The sequence below is a fragment of the Anabrus simplex genome, chromosome 1, assembly GCF_040414725.1.
Source record: "Anabrus simplex isolate iqAnaSimp1 chromosome 1, ASM4041472v1, whole genome shotgun sequence".
NCBI classification, from domain to species: domain Eukaryota; kingdom Metazoa; phylum Arthropoda; class Insecta; order Orthoptera; family Tettigoniidae; genus Anabrus; species Anabrus simplex.
The window spans coordinates 446639337-446661820 of record NC_090265.1 but is presented as its reverse complement, the minus strand read 5'-3'; the positions used below and the strand labels follow the sequence as shown (position 1 = coordinate 446661820).

Sequence of the window (22484 nt, the reverse complement as noted above, 5' to 3'; positions counted from 1 at the left end):
TAATGTAATTAAAATAGTTTACTGATTGGTTTAATATTCACATGAAGAAGAATGAACATTCCTTGCTCGTTCTTTACATCAATTAGTATTCAAAAACTGACAAACCAAATACTGTAGAAAATAATATTTGTGCTCTGATACTGACGCTATTTCTTTATTTCAGACAAGATGGACCGGTGCCGTACGGAAACATCATGTTCGACCGTCGAGTGGTCCGTGGAAGTACCTTCGCCCAACACCCCATCCCAGTGCGTGTTAAGTACAGTAGAGTATGAGTTAGGGATTTGTGGAAGGTTTCTTGAAGCATTATTTATAGTTAATAGAGTCTGTATAAATATTCTATTATTTTGTCCTCACTTTTCTTGTCTACAATCCTATGAACATTTTAATAAGTATTACCTTAAAATGAATCAAGTTTTCCTTACATTATTAAAAAGACTTCTTTTCTGAACACGTTGCAAAGTGTTCATTGTCTACTGTTCAGTAGAGCCCTTCCTAATTTTTTATATATATTTTTCATATGATCTGTTATATTAAAATTATATTAGGATTGTACAGTATCTTTCTAATTTATTCACTAGTGCATTCTCAATATAATAAACACGTCTTGACATGCAAGCATTGTGTGCATTATGACTTATAATTCATTATGATAAACCTAAATTAAGTTTGTAACTTCAAAACTTAGACTACTTGCATCCTTTTACTTGTTAATGTATTGCCTTTAAATATATGAGTAATTTCTTAAAAGTACATATTAAACTATAACTAGTTTAGAGCATAAAATATTCCTCTCAAAATCTGACGTAATTGCTAGATTCTTGTAGTATAGCTGTAGAGCTTTTAACTAAAATATTCAGGACGTGGATTACAAATATCACAAGCCCTCAAATCGATACATACGGGATTATTCAAGCTCGATATGCGGCCTTTGAAATGGGAGACGTTTTAAAGAAGGAATTAAGAATAAGCATCTGTCAGATAAATTCATTTTTCAGTTAACTTGACCCACGCACTGCCCTGTACTTAACATATTAATTCAAAAGCTAAGTTTTTATTTAAAAATGGCATTAGTACATGCACTTTAGCTCCAATTACCATTGATTAAAAGTTTACCGATAGGAATATTATAACTTGAACGCCTTTGAAGGGAATTTCCAATGAAAATCCGTGCTATACAGATAATCTACAATATTAAATTGAAAGATACAGCAGTGAAGAATTATCGTGCCGGAAGTTTATAACAGTACTGAAGCTAAGAAATTTTGGAATCAAATCACCGTTGTACTTCGCACTTGCCAGTGATGATTTGGTTGTTTTTTCCTGGACATATACCAAAAAGATATGTCAATTAATATGAAAATTTGATATTAATTAGTAGAAACCTTTATCATTGCAGTGTATATTTTAATCTTCGTGACGTTGTGGATTATTGCCACAAGAAATGAATACAATGAGATTATGTGATCCTCGTTATTATAATTTGAAGATGGAATCAAATACCGACACAATGTTGAAGATCGGAAATCAGGAATTAAGACAGTAAATTCAAGTATTTGTGATCAATAATTAAGGGAGATAGTAATAACAATGGCGTGTAGCCTCCGAAGAGATCTGGTGCAGGTTTTTCGGGTTGATGCCGCATAGGTGACCTGTGCATCTATGAAAATGGGGCCCTACCTATCATGAATTCTAGTGATGAAGACGGCATCCGGGCCATCGGAATTAAGCAATGACGGTTAAAATCGCCAATCCGGCCGAGAATCGAACCCGGGGCCCCCTGGACCAAAGACCAGCACGCTAACCATTTAGCCATGAAACCGAATAAGGGACATGTTACAAGTGCGTCTGAAGTTGAGAGAAGAGTAATTGATAGCAGGAGAACTATTGGAATACTAAATTCAGCATTATGAAGTAGAAATATTTTAACGTCTTCAGATCATAGATAGGCTCTACACAAATGCGCACATTCACTTCTTAATTATTCGGTTAATGTTATTTGAATTGTGACTTTACGACCAAATTTTTGAACCCTGAGTTCATGAAATCTGCACATGTAGTTACTTACACCAGAACAAGACCAGACTGGAGTGAAATGTTCAGAAATATCCAGATTAGTGGACAGACTCAAGATGTCTTCGTATTAGCTTACATTTTAATGAGTATGGCCTTTCGTGATCTTCTAATATTATTCTCTCTCTTTAGTAGTTGATTACTGTATTCATTACCCATTTCTTCAATAATATAGCCAAACATGTCGTAACACAGTGCAAATATTGGGAAACACTCAATATGAATGACATGTGTCACAATGGCCCCGTGAAATGAATATCCTCTCTAATGCTAAATATGGATATTTTACAATACAAGCAAACATTCAGGAGTATCAAATAATGATGTTAAATTTCTCCTTAAAATATATTTTGGAATGTCAATATATATATCCACGTACCTTTTTTCTTCCACCTGAACACTGTTAATTTCCGCCATATTTGCCAGGAAATAGGATACCACAGAAGCAAAATTGCGGTGGAATAAATAGGAGACCATCTTCTTTCTTGTAAACTAAATAGTGTAGTCAAGGCATCCATCATCAATATTCACGGCAGTAATAAAATTGAAGGGTGAAATGCGTGAAACATAATTTCTGGATAACAGATGCTGTATTGTGCCCATTGTAGTGTCCTTTTAAATTCTTGAATCAATGATTATTGGCGTTTTTGAAATGCTCTTCCTGTTTCCAACCAACTCTTTGGTGACATGAACTAATGAAACGCCAAAGAACATGTTCGACAGTATTAGATGGGTGTTGACTGGGTTGGCAATGTCGTGACCTACCTGTCCTGAGAAACGTTCTTGTAGGTTGGTCACCAGGCAGTTAGATGTTGGAGTATTACCTGTCCTGCCGAGCGGTAAGTAGGGAGGTAATTGTAGGTTCGACTCTGTCCCGCAACTCACGAAATGAAAGCAATGATAATCTCCACTGTCTTTTACTTCCTAAGACGACTAAGTCTACTATATACAAGTATTTACAAGTTGGACATGTCGTTCTGAAAAAGGAGAGAGCTTGCTCCACGCGCCTACTCTACGACTACGCGTATATCTGAATTTTGCCCTGCGGCACGTAAAACTTCCTGACACGAACAACTGCTCGAAAGAGCCTCGTTCTGAAAGTACGAATTACTGGTTGGGAGAGAGCCCCGCGCCATCTTGGCTTAGGGTTATATCTCTTCTCCTGAAGCAAAGGTCGATCCCTTCCCACTATCCTAGGGGTTGAATCTTATGGGCGTTACTTAGCTGCTCACCTTGTTGGTGACGCCCTCAACTAATTATTCTCAAATAGTTATCCCAGTACATGCTGCCCTCTGGGCACTACTGTCTCTGTCTCACTTTGTACTTCTCTTTCCTCGTCTGTCTAAAGTGCAACTGTACTGGGGCTTTATCCCTTTGTCGGACATCGGCCGCCCGGCTCGCATACCAACTCGGTTTGTCCACATCAAACAAACAAGTAAATATCCGTTGTGGTCAACAAGCTTTCGTAAGCGCATTTCACAAGCTGCTCTCCACTACACGTAACTTCTTGAAAAGTTCCTTCTTCCTTCTAAATATTAATTCTGACTATAATTATTATACAATTACTCTGATACTACAAGGTGTCTCATATCGATGATTATTATTCTAATACTAATTTGTTTCCCTGGACACCTTGAGTTCGAGTCTCACCTGCGAATCCCGGCTGCCGTCCATCTGGCAGTCGGCCGGTTCGAGCCCCTGGAAGGTCGGTACACGACAGCAACAAGAAGAGAAAAAAAATTTAAAATATTTTTATTTATCCTTCCTTAATGTTTGCTTGTTAGCTTGTTAGACAATTATGTGTCAAGAAATAAAGTACAATGTTTGTTTTACTTCGTCTGGTCCTGGGTCTAAAGGGGTTAAATAAACAGAGGAGCAGATGCACAGAAGTTTGCTTTATGGAACTGAAACATAGACAACAAGCGAACAAATTATTATTATTTCTTGGAGGAAAGTGGTTAGAAAGTAAAGGTTGAATAAAGTAAGCAACACTACAAACAGAGGAATTGTGGAGGTATAAAAGAATGTGTTTTTGAAGAAATAAGATTAAAATGGATCGGATTCGTGGAAAGGATAGCATATGACAGAATTTCCTAAATGATGCTAAAGTGGAAATCCTAGGGCAGCAGGAAACAGGGAAACCGAAGGTAAGAGTTGATGTATGGTCTCCGAAGGAGGGTAACTAGAAGAGTTTAAGAGCAAAATGCAGAAGATATAGAATTGTGAAGGAGTAAAGTATGTAGATCTATGCTTGTAGGAAAGCTAGAAAATTCATAATTAAGAATAATAATAAGAAGAAGAATCGATCTCATGGTATGCCGAAACCACCATTACACCACAATAGTAGGTGGTGACGCGCTCTGTGATGCTAAGTGCTTGGCCTTCACTCATTCATTCACCACGGTGTGATAGAGTGGATCCAAATAAAAGAAAGGAAATTTGAATGGAAGATCGTCTGCCCACGTCCACATTTTGATGAATGATATCGTCTGGGAAGTGCAAAGCTGTACTCTAAATTTAAAAAGATCTTGCTTTTTATGAAGAATCATTGTCTTATGTTTCACGGTCATCTCGCTGGAAATGCCTAATGCCAAAATATCAGGCAGGATTGTTGATCTCCTCATAATTTATAAATGTACCACTCCACCGAGATGGAGAACTGGAAATCCAGAAAGGTTAACCGTGGTTCTAAGCGGCCGAAATTATATGTGAAAAAATCAATAAAAATACTATACGTTAAAGTGTCTTCGACCTTAAAAAGGCCCAAGAGTCGATTTTCATCGTGGTAAGGGTTCCTTAATGCGTCAATAAATCTACATCTTCGGGTCACTCTTATAAGCTAAATACCAACAGACTATGGCGGGATTCCATCCTAAAGTCATAAGAATAAGAGTTGAGTTCCCACAAACTACGCTACGCAGCCGATCAGTCGTACGTTCACTTTGACGACAGAGACACAATCTAAATTTCGCAGTTCACGATAAAATATGCTCAATAATTTTTATCCTCACATGTTCGTTCATTATAGGAATAAAGTGAAGAAAGTGGCGTAGTAACGTTTACCTGCGCAGCTGATGCGTTATTCTAAATTCGATTAAATTGACAACATGTTTAGGGCATGGCAAAACGCCGAGTGGTAAACTACAGTGGTGCATATTTCACATACTGCAGTCTTCTCGCCACGTACCATGCTAACTACGTATTTCTATCAACATTACAACCACTAATTATAATTCTAATAATGTGTAATTTTAAATAAATAAAAACGAGCAAGATGATAGTCAGCACTATATAATTACTAGCCTTATTATCAATGGGTATCGTGATATTTGCAGATCCACAGTCATTAAAAGTAATTAAGTGGTGTTTAGCTGTATTTGCCTGTGTGATATGTATGAACTGTAGCTTGTCTCTTAAGAATCTATCTTTCTTCGCAACCAGCAGCCAAAATGGAATCCATATTTTGGATACGCCAAATTGCTGTCTCAGGTAAGTATCTTACCAATAAACTTATCAAGTAGTTTAGACAAAGCACTCTGTCACCAGCCAGCACATTTCTGACATCAGCAGTAACCATGTAGTAGATACAGTTAAAGCACTAGCAACACATTTTCCTGATGATGCCTTGAAGTAATTCTGAATGTAGATGTTATTTTAAACTTGCGTAGAAAGCGGAGAAGTTGTTGCCAAATTTCATTAGTGCATGTGATGTATGAGAAAGTCATGAATTATTGTATGATTGTCATTCTTGTGTAATAGATATCCCTACTCAACTTTCCGGTATAGTACACTAAGGTGAAAATCATATGAATATCCATATGATTTGTTTCGCATTTAGAGCATTTTTCCGGAGGAATCGAGTAAATATTTGGGAGTTAATTTTGAGAGTATCATCGCCCCTCTCAAGTTTCAATTATTTATTTAGATACATCCTCACCTCTTTTTACAAACTAATGAAAACTTTATATTCTAGATACCTCAAATTGTCCATCTCTTGTTTACCAATTCTAAACAAATCCCTCTGAGCAAATTCCTGTAAAATTCCTCAAAGATTCAGATAAAATGATCGGATACACATTGAAAGATCTCTTACAAGTTTCCGCCGATATGCCGGGCACCATACTATACAGTCCTAAGAAATTCAAAGGACTGGGACTATTCCGTTCGTGTTCGGAGACTGTTCTTCAACGCATTAATGCCCTTACAATACTCTTTAAATCCAGAGGTCCTTACATACTAAATACAAGGGAATCAAAAGACAAAAGCCTCAAATATTCGAAAGGACTCATCCAATACTAGATGACAGCGTGTTGAATAAAAAGGATGGTTTCTTAGACCCCGGAAAGTTAGAGAAGTTGAATATAGAAAGTTGTGTGACCTCCCACAGACAGAGAAAGGAGTTTTACTTTTTCGTCAGTATTCTCCAGCCAATCAATCGGTTAGTCACCTTCAAGGATTATCTTGTAGCGAATGTCGTGATGCCTTGACAGGTAACATAGCGGCCGTACTAGCTAATCCAGGAAGGACCATGGACACTAACTGTTGTCAATGCTGCCACAACGAGGTGTAAACGCTCCCTCACGTCCTCACACGAGGAAGCTCTACGAAATACAAATACGATCCTCCATTGCCCAAGCGTTAAGGGACTCGGGGTTTACAGTCTTCGAGAAGGTTCATTGCCCCAGAGGAGTGCGACAGGCCTCGGCAGCCGCCACAATTTCTATCCTAGCCGCAGTCAATCCAAAAATGTTTTAGAAATCTCTGACATGACCTTCATGACATGACAAACATTAATAAGGCTGTTAATGTAAAGAAATAATTCTCACTGAGGTAAAAAAATAATAATTTCGTATGACCATTGCTAGCCTGGTGCAGCCGTTGAAAGGCAGCCCGTCCGATGAGGATGAGTAGCGTCTGTCGTGTATGGGAACTGCGTGCTCGTGTGGCAGAAGACAGTGTTATGTGTGGTGTATGAATTTCAGGAATGTTGGGGATAGCACAAATACTCAGTTTCCGAGCAAAGGGATCATACCATTTAATATGAAAGACCCTCGATCCAAGCGAAAATCGGACGTGAGACTTCTACAATCGAACACAAATATGATAAGCTCTGAAGTGACTAGTGTATTATATTCCTGCATAGAAATAAATTGATTAAGTTTACATTCACAGCACAGGTAATAATAATAATTTCGTGTGGCTATTTCTAGCCGAGTGCAGCCCTTGTATGGCAGACCCTCCGATGGCATCTGCCATGTGTAGGTAACTGCATGTTATTGTGGTGGAGGATAGTATTATGTGTGATGTGTGAGTTGCAGGAATATTGGGGACAGCACAAACACCCAGCCCCCGGGCCAATGGAATTAACCAATGAAGGTTAAAATCCCCGACCCGGCCGGGAATCGAACCCGGGACCCTCTGAACTGAAGGCCAGTACGCTGACCATTCAGCCAACGGGTCGGACACAGTAGAGGTGCCAATACATTATTGTTAAGAATTTCCGCCGATATGCCGGACACCATACTGACGGTTGGCCCCAAAATATGACGTATTTAAACGATTGTTACCATTTTATGTTATTCTATGAATCTACACCTACTATGGCTAGATCGAAGATAACCCTGTAAGTGGGGGCTGTAGAATTCATCCACGGTATCCCCTGCCTGTCATAAAGGGCGACTTAAAGGGTAACTCCGGGCCTTAACTCTAAACAGTGGGATGGTGAAAACGGGACCTCTCTGAGTCTAGCGTTGTTTCCACTTGACCTCCCTTGGGCAATTTTTGTTCTCTTCCGTATAATGTTTGCGAGGCCTACGGAGTCTATCATATTCTCTACATTCGTGGCCCTTCTCTTTCTTTTGCCGATACCTTCATTTTCCAAAGTGTGGGACCTCTTCCTTTCTTCCCTCTGATTAGTGTTAATAAAGGATGCTGGCCTAGTTGTACTTTAACTTAATCATCACCACCACCACTATCACCACCCAGACCGATGAAAACACAAGTCTAATCATTTCAAAGTACTAAATATACGGTATAACTTACCTTACCTGTCGTAAGGGGCAGCTAAAGATGATCCCTCAGGAATTTTGTACTTGGGTTGACGACCATGAGACCCTAGCTGAGTACGACGTCGCTTCCATGAACTTATGCCACGCTCGTCCCTTTCATTCTTCCTTTCCGACCTCCCTTGATCAACTTCTGTACTGCTTTGACCCCGATGCTCTTAAGTTTATGAGGCTAAGGATGCCCTAAGGATGCCTTTCATTTTCATGTCCTTCGTAAGCTTTCCCTTTCTTCCTAGAACCCTAGTGCTTCGAAGGGTGAGACCTCTTCCTCTTTTTTCTCTGATTAGTGTTAAGTTGTACTTCCACTTACACAATAATCACCTTCAGCACAGTAAAACATACGGTATTAAACCTGCTCAACTTTAGTCCTTCGTGGAGTTTGGATATTTTTGAACAGTAGTGTACAACCGTAGTATCGACATTGAAATTATACGCTAAATCAATTATTTATAAAATGAATTATTTCAATTTAGATCATTATAAACAAGATACAATATTCATAGAGGAGCGAAGCGGCTATAACTATTGTGTTCTTCCTAAATATGTACCAGTTGTGAGTAACGAAAGGACGTGGGCAGTCTTTCGTAACTCAATAACTTATAGTCGCAACCCGAATTTCTATCATCCTGCACACATTTTGTTCAATTCAGAAGTCATTATACTGAATGTAGTCCATAATTCTTAGCGCCCCCGTGCACAAATTATACCAGGCTTACGGTGACTTACTGTACATAGGATTTGCAGAGCATTTTTTTTTTTGTAACTTCTCTTCAAGCATTTCGTACTGATCCAATTGAAATCATAGTAATTTTCTTCATAAACTTTCTGAACTTATAAACTACTGAATGAAGAGTAGCTCGTTATTCTGAGGTAATCGCGTTCACGCCAAAGATAAATTAATAACACAGATGAATCGTTTTCGCCCAGTTGGGTTTAAACAACATGCGTAATATTACCACATTTCCCCAGATCCAAACTTCTTGTGTCATATACAGGACAGCACAGCAAGAAACTTTCCATAGAGGCCAGAAGATCCTGGAAAGGAAAGAAAATTCATAACCTCGACACTATGTTAACTCCGCCATTGACGGCCTTTTCCCCTAGGAATTAATCTGGTACCTACCCGCTTTTGGTGTAGACTGTGTGAACTTCAAGGTCATATGCCTCTCAAGGAGTAGAAATCTTGTTTCTAAATTTTTCGACTTCATGACAGGGAATAGAAAAATGCGTCCTTTCGAGCGAACCCAGCACGGTTTTACCACCTCAGCTAGACAGCTCCCATACAGTACATCCTAACTTCTTATCCCATTATTCTGTATCCTACTCCTCTTATCAGTTTTATGGTTTTTCGTAAACTGTATTGAATTGTTTACATTAGGAATATCTGTTATAGTTTGTTGAAGTGAAGAAAAGTTTGTCTTTTTTAGTAATGCTATGTATTATGCATTATACATTATTTATAAATGAAAGCACAGCGTACGATAACCTTTCTTCGTGAGTGTTGACTCCCACTGCTCCTCTCAGTATAAATTGAATTTATCAATCTCAAATACTGAAATAATCAACATTCACTAGCGAATGTCGACCTTCCTACTAAGGTTGGACAATCTTCTGTCACAGAGTACATCTAACAAATTTTTCCAGTTCACCAGCCAGCTGGCCCTCTGCGGGAGTTATCACTGAAATCCTAATCAGCTTCGTTTGATACAGTGGATTTTAGGTACTTGAAACAGCTTGGAGCTTCACTTCATCCATCTCAAAATTTACACCTCCCGTGGACGAATGTATTACATGAAGAACTCGTTCGGGACGCCGAACGTTAAAAAAAATGTTAGAGACAATTATCATTTAGTAAAATTGTCAGTGATCAATCTGCTTCATCTAATACACTCACTTGCTGAAAAAAACTACAACTGTATTACTCATTTGTAAAAAAAGAAAATATGCGCACCATGAACGAATCGTGCGAGCACATATTCATAGGCTGGCATGTGTCCCATTTGCGTTGAATGCGTATTGCTTGCACGAAAATGCCACTAGGGAGCATATACGTCCCTCCCTCATTCATAAATGCAAAACACCGAATAAGGCCTTAGTAAATGTGCGAGAAGTGTGAGCCACAGAGCTAAGTCGAGTGCACACACAGCATGCCCCGATGACATATTTTTTACAAGCCTTTGACCAGTTAGATGAGTTTGAGTAAGGACTCATCGTCGCCTATGAGAGGCAGGTTGGACGTTTCGCTGCATCGCCCGCACTTGAACCCTTCTGACTACACTGTACCTCGGTGTTGGACACAATGGAAACGTGAAAGTAAACACACTCACCAGCAAGGAAAATCGTTTCATCGTGTTGTAAGTACTCCACGGGTGTCGCTGTGGACCATCCAAAGACATGTTACGACAGGTGGGGATACGCCCGTGTCAACCAAAATAGCTAGTATACAGTATACTAGGCTACTACAGTGCAATAGTTGAGTTGCCAAGATGCAAAGAGCCTTAAGTCTACAAAAAATGAAAACTGAGATAAGACCACCATTTCCTTCTTCACATCATTTAGCATTGATTAACATTAGCGTAGAGCTTCAACAATGCCTTCTACGTTGCTTATTTTTTAGGTAAAAAAGAACATGACTGTTCCAGAGACCCGTATGTCCACTGCCAAGCTTGCTGCATAGACCCTTATGTCCAATCACTAAACAGAGATGCAAGTACCAACATGTCAACATCCATAAGCCTCTAAATACTAGTGGAAATGCAGCAAACGCCATTATATCCACGAAAGTTATTTTTGCTCCTGTTCTCAAAATTAATGACCAATTCGATAGAAAGCAAATACATACATATATCATCATTATAGACCGTTATGCCTTTCAGCGTTCAGTCTGCAAGCCTCTGTCAATTTACTAAACGTCGCCAAAATCCTCTGTTTGCAACTAGTGCCGTGGTCTCATTTTGTTCTATGCTCCTTATCCTTAAATCCTTAGAAATTGAGTCTAACCATCGTCGGCTTGGTCTATCTCTACTTATCTTACCATCCATAACACAGTCCATTATTCTCCTAGATAACCTATCCTCCTCCATTCGCCTCACATGGCCCAACCACCGAAGTCTGTTTATGCGTACAGCTTCATCCACAGAGTTCATTCCTAACTTAACCTTAATCTCCTTATTCCGAGTGCCCTCCTGCCATTGTCCCCACCTGTTTGTACCAGCAATCATTCTTGCTACTTTCATGTCTGTTATATCTAACTTAAGTATAAGATATCCTGAGTCCATCCAGCTTTCGCTCCCGTAAAGCAAAGTTGGTCTGAAAACAGACCAATGTAAAGACATTTTCATCCAGGAGCTGACTTCCTTTTTACAGAATACTGTTGAGCGCAACTGCAAGCTCACTGCATTAGCTTTATTGCACCTTGATTCAATCTCACCTATATATTAGCATCCTAAGAGAACACACATCATAAATAAGTGATATTATCTACCTTTTCCAGCTTTGTATTGTGTTGTGTACCTACTGACATCAAGGCTAAATTTCACCTAGTGCACCTATTTTCAAGTTCCAAGATATTAGACTGCAGGCTTTCGGCACAATCTGCCATTAAGACCAAGTCGTCAGCATAGACCAGACTGCTTACTACATTTCCACCTACCTGAATTCCTCCCTACCACTTTATACCTTTCAGCAGATGATCCATGTAAACTACGAACAACAAAGGTGAAAGATTACAGCCTTGTCTAACCCTTGTAAGTACCCTGAACCATGAAATCATTCTTCCATCAATTTTCACTGCAGCCCAATTGTCAACATAAATGCATTTGATTGATTTTAATAATCTACCCTTAATCCCGTATTCCCCCAGTATGGTGAACATCTTTTCCCTCGGTAACCTGTCATATTATTTTATACAGCCTGAAGAATGACAACTAGATCAGCTGAAACTTGACAGTTTAAATTAAGTTAACGTAAGAAATTTCATTTCTCCGTATTGAACTAAGAATTACAATAAATAAACTTGATATTTCCACCTATTCAATACAATTTTAATGCTGTTATTCAATTACAACATGTTAAATATCACAGGACTAGTTTCAACGCGTACTTGCGTCATCTTCAGCTGTTATCGGGAAATAGGCAACCATATATATAAAATTCATAACTTATCTTAAAATGTTTGGTATGAAAACCCATTAAATCTATAATTAAAACCTTTGCTCATAAAAACTATTATGACAAGTAAAGGACTTGCAAGTCAGTCGTATAATAAAAAGTCATTGGTTAAATGATATCCTTATGGACAAGCAGTTTTAGAGTTCTTAAATTTGTTGTGCGATTGATAAAATGTTATGTTCCATTCCACTACAGTGTGTAGACTGCAGAACCATCTTGAAAAACGTGAAGGTTTGCCTTATGGAATATTCTGGATAAAATCTTCTATGTCCTAGGCCTATGAGGTGGAAACATTAAAGTGGCTTCTTATAATGTTTATGAAACCAATGTTTCTTAGTTCACTGCGGAACCTCAAACTTCCGTGAGACGATGTTATTGCTAGCCACGCACTATGTACAGTTTGAGGTTCCGCAGTGAACTAAGAAACATTGGTTCCATAAACATCATAAGAAGCCACTTTAATGTTTCCACCTCATAGGCCTAGGACATAGAAGATTTTATCCAGAAAATTCCATAAGGCAAACCTTCACGTTTTTCAAGATGGTTCTGCAGTCTACACACTGTAGTGGAATGGAACATAACATTTTATCAATCGCACAACAAATTTAAGAACTCTAAAACTGCTTGTCCATAAGGATATCATTTAACCAATGACTTTTTATTATACGACCGACTTGCAAGTCCTTTACTTGTCATAATAGTTTTTGTGAGCAAAGGTTTTAATTATAGATTTAATGGGTTTTCATACCAAACGTTTTAAGATAAGTTATGAATTTTATATATATATGGTTGCCTATTTTCCGATAACAGCTGAAGATGACGCAAGTACGCGTTGAAACTAGTCCTGTGATATTTATTATGTTGTAATTGAATAACAGCATTAAAATTGAATTGAATAGGTGGAAATATTAAGTTTATTTATTGTAGTTTAAATTAATGTAAAGTACGTGCTGCTTTTTAAGTTCATATGTTTTGAAATAGTTTTGTTTTTCTGTCAAAAAATAACGGAAATGTAAGCAGAATAAAACAAATGGAAATGATATATAGTAATTGAATGATTTTTCAGGTTTTCTTCCTTCCTCCAGTCCACGTAAGTTTATGTTCCCAGTACTGTGGCACATGCCATTAATTACATTAAGATGTTTACTGTTGCAAATACCCCTATGTACAATGTAATGCAGCAAAATATCTTATGTCCAAACTAAACATTTAAATATCTAGAGGACTATAGAAAATTCACTTCTCTCGCGCATGAATTTAAAATCAAATATATTTTTTCTAATTTTATGCTGAAAGAATTGTGATCCTATCTCTTGCACATAAAAAATTATATGTGTCCCTTTGTTTGTGAAAACAATTACAATCGACTTAAGGCTCTTTGCATCTTGGCAACTCAGTTAATGTTTAAGGTGCTGTTCATGAATATGAATGGCTGTGAAAGAACTGATTCAGGGGACTGACGAAACCGCACTATACGTACAAAACAGAGATGGTGACAAAAAATAGGGGTTTTCTTATGTTCTCTATTAGAATCAATGTTCACCTCCTTCTCCATTACTTTACAGCATGTCTTCTTGGATCTTCCTTGGCACATCTAAAATTTCACTGAACATAGAATATTTCCATTCCGGAATTCTTCCCACCTGGTCACTCTGTACACTTATCGCAGCATCTTCATCTCACCAACCTTCATCCTACCAGTATTTACCCTGTTTTTGCAATGTTTCAGTTGAATACGTAAGCGCTGATTTCACTGCAATCTTACAAATTTTCCTCTTCGGTCACATAACACTCCTCTCACCCCTTTCAAGTTTCTGCAGCCAGCCTGAATCTGGCTATTTAACTCTTTCTACGTTTCTACTTCATTGAACAATCGATCCCAGGTTAGGGTATAAAACTCCAAGGTTGGGAGTCCGTGATACCGCGACAATATTTAATATGAAGTGTGCAGGTAAAGATAAGGTCCGAGTCGTTGGCTGAATGGTCAGCGTACTGGCCTTCGGTTCAGAGGGTCCCGGGTTCGATTCCCGGCCGGGTCGGGGATTTTAATCACTTCTGATTAATTCTTCTGATCGGGGACTGGGTGTTTGTGTCCGCTCTAACACTCTCCTCTTCATATTCACACAACACACTACACTACCAACCACCACAGAAACACACAATGGTGATTACATCCCTCCATATAAAGTTTGCCTCAGGAAGGGCATCCGGCCGTAAAACAGAGCCAAATCCACATGTGCGACGCAGTTCGCACCCGCGACCCCACAGGTGTGGAAAAAGCGGTAGAAAAAGGAGAAGTGCTGGAAACGATCGGGTACTGTAACATCCACAGATCAAAACAGGTTGCAGTTCAGTCTGTGCGTTCCGTGCTTTGGACCCTTGACGCATTAAAATGGGAGATAAAAGGGTATTTATGGTCGAAGCTGTTGCAAGAATGGGAAGTAGAGCAGCCAAAATAAGTAGAGGACAAAAAGTTATATCCGTTACCAACAATACATTGTAGCAGCTTTTAGACAATGACCAGTATGACTTTAAAACTAGGAAAGAAACTAGGGAAGTTGTCATAGCATTACATCGAATCTTAGAAAGAAAACCAGAAGTCAATAAAAAGACCTTCGTAACATTCATTGATTTCGAAAAGGCGTTTGATAAAGTCGAGACAATGGTGAAAGTGGTACTGCATTGAAAAGACAGGCGTCTTATTCTGAGACTGTATACATCTGAGATCAATGAAGTTGATGGAACCAGAGGGGAAGCAAAAGTAAGAAGAGGGCTTCCCTCTGCCACCATATCTGTTTAACCTCTACATTGAAGGTGCAGGAACTCAGATGAAAGAGAAAACAATGTAATGAAATTCAATCGTAAACTGATCCACAGCATCTGCTTTGCAGATGATTTTGCGATATTAGTTAACTTCGAAAGTGAAACGAATAGAACGGTAATAGTATTTCACAAACCCTTAGGGAAGTTTCAGCTAAGAAAAAGTACTCGGAAGAAAAAACTGATGGTGATCGACAAAAATTAACAACCAATACAAGCTAATACGACTTTCAAGTGGTACGTCTATCGAACAAATCAATGAATTCTGCTATTTGGAAAGCATTATTAACTCTAAAAAAATTGCCTATCAGAAATCAAGAAAAAGAGAGTGGTGGCGAAACTAGTATTTCAAAATAAGAAAACGTTACTAATAGAACACATCAGTTTGAAGACAATAAAGTCATTCTTAAGACCTTTGTTTGAAAAGTGCTGTCATACGGTTGCGAAAGACTCTAGGAAAATTGTAATAAAGAAAGACTAGAAGTCGTTGAAAGTGGTTCTGGAGAAGAATGATCGGAACAAGCTGGCGGGACAGAAAGTCAAGTGACCTCCTTTAATGGGAAATATGTCCGACTCGTTGGCTGAACGGTCAGCGTACTGGCCTTCGGTTCAGAGGGTCCCGGGTTCGATTCCCGGCCGGGTCGGGGATTTTAACCTTAATTGGTTATTCCCAATGGCACGGGGGCGGGTGTGTGTGTTGTCTTCATCGCAATTTCATCCTCATCACGACTCGCAGGTCGCCTACGGGCGTCAAATAGAAATACCTTCACCTGGTGAGCCGAACCCGTCCTGGGATATCCCGGCACTAAAAGCCATACGACATTTCAATGGGAAATATCCTAGGAAAACTATGTCAACTGAACAGGACAAAGAAGATGAAAATGAATTCATTGATCACATTCTCAGGCACAACAGTCTTCTCCAGTTGATTATTGATGGTTAAGTGCTGGAGAAAAGAATGAGGGGACGACGAAGAAAATCTTGTATTTAAGAACTCTGTCGATGAAATAAGTTGTGATTCGTACTCTGATATGAAGAGTTTGGCAGAACAGAGTCAGAAATAGTTGCAGCGACAAGCCCTGTCGTCAGAAGAAGAAGTTGAAGAAAAATATGAGTGGTTTCTCGGCTTCAGCTGTCTGAACCGTCAACCATTGACCCCGACAGTATGTGGAAGAATTGATGAGTATAAAAACTCTACGAAAAGGTCCCCGACGGCATTCACCTATCTATAAAATTAACGCTCTATAAGCATTTTTATGATACAATTTGCAGTAAGAAAGTTGAAAATTAGAAACCATACTTTTAATGCAATTCCTATCAAACGTTAACTTACCTCAATACTCTTTACGACATATTATTTGCATGAATAGTTTAGGAGTTACCGTCGTTTTAGCGAAAGCGCAGGAATGGATTAAATATCTCATGAGAGAAAGGAGCGAGGTAACGCAGAGGTGCCCAGAAGTTTCTTATGAAAGCGTCTGACTGAGCTACGTACACTTGCGAGCAAAACATCTGGCCCCTATGGAAACGACCATTTAGGTTGGTAAAAAAAAAATGTCTATAACAGACCCGCCTTTTCCTGTGTCAACTTCCATTCGCCGTTTTCATGCTTCCAGTAATTATTGGCAAGTTACTTCGTATGCCTAAAGGATGAATGGACGATAACACTCACCCCCTCCCTCTAGAAAGTCCCCATCTCTAATCTTATTACATTCGGCTGGCAGACTACTCCTTATTTAAAAACAGTAAATATCAAGGAATATATTCATGACACGCTAATGTTAGCTTTCGTCAGACATCTTATACCAACTACCAGCAGGTTAACTACATTGCACGTAGTTCTCCATTGAAATAAACTTAGATCCGAACACGGCTTATTTTGAACTAAATTTATTCTATTAAAATTTAACCCTAATCCCCTCCCTCTAAAAGGTTGAATCTCTAATCGCATTACGTTAGGCTGGCGCATTACTCCTTATTTAAACATATTACAATTTTAACAGCAAGGGAAATTAATTAATTTAGAAGAAAGAGTAAGTACTCTTAACGAATTGACAGTAAAAAGTACATTTCAAGATTTTGGTGAAAGAATTCCGGATTATGATTGCGATTATGAATAGGGTTACTCTTTAAGGTGTTTTTAATATTCTTAATTGTGACTCTAACTCCTCCGCCGTTCATATGCTTTACATACAGTATTTCTTATACTAATTCTATTTTGCTTTGTAAGCAGATATCTCATAATATTTCATTCCTTAACACAACAACATCCTCATTCTTCGTCTTGAAGTGACACGGTCTGTGCTGCTTGCAGACGGACAGCGAGTCGCAGGCGGCGCGTCAGCAGGAAGCCCGGCGAAGAGCGCTAGCCAGAAGACGAGCCCAGGGCCAGCAGACGCGCAATGCGAGACTACGAGTTGGTACTCCTCCACCTGTGGCTGGGAGGCGTCATGAGACCGCCCAGACGGAGAAATACCTGGAGGAGGTCAGTTCTGATCTTATTGATGCCACTAATTCGATATATTGAGGTAAAACTGAAAAAACAGGCAATATATGCAAATCGATTCTAGCGTCCATAAATAATGGTTCAATCGTGAAAGTAGATGTGTACATAGTTATATGTGACCACTTGCCGTAGTTCAATCAATACGTTCATCTTGAAAGCACATTTATTCTTCGTTACATTTAACCACTTGCCGTAGTTCAATCAATAGGTTGATCGTGAAAATAGATTTATTCTTTGTTATATTTAACCACCTGCAGTAGTTCAATCAATAGATTGATCGTGAAAATAGATTTATTCTTTGTTATATTTAACCACCTGCAGTGGTACAATCAATAGGTTGATCGTGAAAATAGATTTATTCTTTGTTATATTTAACCACCTGCAGTAGTTCAATCAATAGATTGATCGTGAAAATAGATTTATTCTTTGTTATATTTAACCACCTGCAGTGGTACAATCAATAGGTTGATCGTGAAAATAGATTTATTCTTTGTTATATTTAACCACCTGCAGTAGTTCAATCAATAGATTGATCGTGAAAATAGATTTATTCTTTGTTATATTTAACCACCTGCAGTAGTTCAATCAATAGGTTGATCGTGAAAATAGATTTATTCTTTGTTATATTTAACCACCTGCAGTAGTTCAATCAATAGGTTGATCGTGAAAATAGATTTATTCTTTGTTATATTTAACCACCTGCAGTAGTTCAATCAATAGATTGATCGTGAAAATAGATTTATTCTTTGTTATATTTAACCACCTGCAGTGGTACAATCAATAGGTTGATCGTGAAAATAAATTTATTCTTTGTTATATTTAACCACCTGCAGTAGTTCAATCAATAGGTTGATCGTGAAAATAGATTTATTCTTTGTTATATTTAACCACCTGCAGTAGTTAAATCAATAGGTTGATCCTGAAAATAGATTTATTCTTTGTTATATTTAACCACCTGCAGTAGTTCAATCAATAGGTTGATCGTGAAAGTGCATATATTCTTCGTTATAATTATTTTACCACTTGCAGTAGTTCAATGAATACGTTCATCTTGAAAGCACATTTATTCTTCGATATATTTAACCACTTGCCGTAGTTAAATCAATAGGTTGATCGTGAAAATAGATTTATTCTTTGTTATATTTAACCACTTGCAGTAGTTAAATCAATAGGTTGATCCTGAAAATAGATTTATTCTTTGTTATATTTAACCACCTGCAGTAGTTCAATCAATAGGTTGATCGTGAAAGTGCATATATTCTTCGTTATAATTATTTTACCACTTGCAGTAGTTCAATGAATACGTTCATCTTGAAAGCACATTTATTCTTCGATATATTTAACCACTTGCAGTAGTTAAATCAATAGGTTGATCGTGAAAATAGATTTATTCTTTGTTATATTTAACCACTTGCAGTACTTCAATCAATAGATTGATCGTGAAAGTAGATTTATTCTTTGTTATATTTAACCACTTGCCGTAAGAAGCGACCAGAGTAAGGAATGCATACCCATAAGAACTGTTGGGTATGGGAATAATGGGCCTACAATTCGCACATGTCTCAATCTGAGTGAGCGGTGTAATCGTCTCTTCAAGGGTTAGAAGAGTATTCCCAGCTTTCTTCATCAGGTGGCTCTTCATGGACTTGATTCCGGCTTCCCGTAGACTGTCGAAGTGAGGGGAGTGAGGAGGAATGAGGTGCCACTCGATTCCTTCCTACACGATGAACATCGTTACAGCAGATGTTGGATCCTTGGAGAAGTGATAGCTTGGCATTTCACTCAATTTCTTCTTCGCCCCAGCGAGGTATGTCCCATTGTCGCTGTAGATGTGGCTACCCCGACCACGCTTCCATATGAATCTTCTTAAGGCAGAATAGGTTGATCGTGAAAGTTGATTTATACTTCGTTTTATTTAATCACCTACAGTGGTTCGGTCAATAGGTTAATGGTGAAAGTAGATGGTTCATGGTGTGGGTTACTGTAGTCACTTCCTAGTTCATGAACCATGGGCAATGGCTGAGTGGCCTAGTAAGTGGTCCTGAGAATCGGGATACCAGTTGCTATGGAATGGGAGTGGGCATCTCGGGCGTATTCTGAGTCATGGCCCTCCCCGTGCTCAGACGGCGAGGACTATAAAATCGACCGATGGTCCCTAACCCGTTAAAGGAGAGATCCTCACTTGGACTATGTGTAAGTAAGGGTAGCATCCTGCTTCATGAATTAACCGAGCTCAGAACAATTTAAGCAAGCCTCGGACCTATGGGAGTAACGGAGTCCCACTCCCATTTGACAGATGAGGGACTCCTTGGAAACAACTTGGCGAACGAAATGGAATCCGATGGGGAGCTATCAATATTGATGGGGCTTATGGAAGAAAGAAAGTAGAACTGGCTGAGTCAGCAAAGATGATGCATCTGGATGTGCTAGGAGTAAGTGATATTCGGGTAAGGGGAGATAACGAGGAAGAGAGAGGAGATAATAAAGTGTACTTGACGGGCGTTAGAAGGGGAAGGGCAGAGTATGGGGTAGGACTGTTTATCAGGAATACCATTGCACGCAACATAGTTTCTGTTAGGCACGTAAATAAGCAAATGATGAGGGTAGAATTGGCAGTTGGAGGAATTAGGACGAGAATTGTCTCAGCGTATTCACCATGTGAGGGTGCAGATGAGGGTAAAGTTGACAAGTTTTATGAAGCATTGAGTGACGTCATAGTCAGGGTCAACAGCAAGGATAGAATAGTGTTAATGGAGGACTTCAATGCGAGAGTTGGAAATAGAACTGAAGAATACGAAAGTGTGATTGGTAAATGTGGGGAAGATATGGAAGCTAACGGGAATGGGAAGCGTTTGCTGGACTTCTGTGCTAGTATGGGTTTAGCAGTTACGAATATATTCTTCAAGCATAAGGCTATTCACCGTACCAGATCCATAATAGACTACATCTTAACCGACTTCGAATTCAGGAAACCTGTTAGAAATGTACGAGTTTTCCGGAGATTTTTCGATGACACAGACCACTATCTGATCTGTAGTGAACTATCTATAGGCCTAGGATAGAGAAAATGAGATCAGTCTGCAAACGAATAATGGTAGAAAATCTCCTGGAGAGGAAATTAGACAGAAGTACATGAATATGACTAGTGAAAAATTTCGAACGGTAGACAGTAAGCAGGTTAAGAATATAGAAAGAGAATGGGTGGCATACAGGGATGCTGTAGTAGAAACAGCAAGGTAATGCCTAGGAACAACTGTGTGTAAAGATGGGAAAAAGCGAATGATGAGGTGAGAGAAGCTTGTAAACGTAAAAAGAAGGCTTATCAGAAATGACTCCAAAGAAGGGCCGATGCAGACAGGGAATTGTACGTAGATGAAAGAAACAGAGCGAAACAAATCGTTGTTGAATCCAAAAAGAAGTCATGGGAAGATTTTGGTAATAACCTAGAAAGAATAGATCAAGCAGCAGGGAAACCTTTCTGGACATTCATAAAGAAACTTAGGAAGGGAGGGAAAAAGGAAATGAACAGTGTTTTGAGTAATTCGGGTAAACTCATAATAGATCCCAGTGAATCACTGGAAAGGTAGAAGAAATAATTTGAACATCTTCTCAACGGAAAAGGGAATCTTCCTGGTGGTGTTGAGAACAGCCAAGCTCATGGAAAGGAGGAAAATGTTGATGAAATTAGGCTTGAGAAAGTGATGGTAAATAAACTCCATTGTCATAAAGCAGCAGGAATAGATGAAATTCGACCTGAAATTGTGAAGTATATTGGGAAGGCAGGGATGAAATGGCTGCATAGAGTAGTAACATTAGCATGGAATGTTAGTAAGGTACCTTCAGATTGGTCAAAAGCCGTAATTGCACCTATCTATAAGCAAGGGAACAGGAAGGATTGCAACAGCTATCGAGGTATATCATTTATTAGTATACCAGGCAAAGTATTCACTGGCATCTTGCAAGGGAATGTGCGGTCAGTGGTTGAGAAGAAGTTGGATGACCAGTGTGGTTTCAGACCACAGAGGGGCTGTCAGGATCAGATTTTCGAAATGCGCCAGGTAATTGGAAAATGCTACGGGAGGAATAGACAGCTGTGTTTATAATGTAGATCTAGAGGAAGCATATGGCAGGGTACCGAGGTAAAGGATGTCCGCCATACTGGGGGACTATGGAATTAAAGGTAGATTATTAAAATCAATCAAAAGCATTCATGTTGACGATTGAGCTTCAGTAAGAATTGATTGTAAAATGAGTTCTTGGTGCAGGTTACTTACAGGGCTTAGACAAGGCTGTAATATTTCACCTTTGTTGCTCATAGTTTACATGGATCATCTGCTAAAAGGTATAAAGTGGCAGGGAGGGATTCAGTTAGGTGGAAATGTAGTAAGCAGTCTGGCCTATCCTGACGACTTGGTCTTAATGGCAGATTCTGCCGAAAGCCTGAAGTCAAATATCTTGGAACTTGAAAATAGGTGCAATGAGTATGGTATGAAAATTAGCCTTTTGAAGACTAAATTAATGTCAGTAGGTACAAAATCCAAGACAATTAAATGTCAGATTGGTAATACAAAGCTGGAACAGGTAGATAATATCAATTATTTAGGATATGTGTTCTCCTAGGATGCTAATATACAAGTGAGATTGAATCAAGGTGCAATAAAGCTAATGCAGTGAACTTACAGTTGCGATCAACAGTATTCTGTAAGAAGGAAGTCAGCTACCGGACGAAACTATCTTTACATCGGTCTCTTTTCAGAGCAACTTTGCTTTACGGGAGCGAAATCTGGGTGGGATCAGGATATCTTATTCACAAGTTAGAAGTAACAGACATAAAAGTAGCGAGAATTATT

The 22484-nt window shown here is 38.8% G+C and overlaps 1 protein-coding gene across 1 annotated transcript in view; it reads left to right on the top strand.

The window, feature by feature from the left end:
- Positions 1-22484, top strand: part of Rsph3 (Radial spoke head protein 3) — a 145812-nt gene that overhangs the window by 88295 nt on the left and 35033 nt on the right. The window contains exons 2-4 of the mRNA XM_067146269.2: positions 164-248; positions 5515-5562; positions 17443-17613. Coding sequence (XP_067002370.2) covers positions 164-248; positions 5515-5562; positions 17443-17613 — 304 coding nt within the window. The remainder of the gene's footprint in view (positions 1-163; positions 249-5514; positions 5563-17442; positions 17614-22484) is intronic.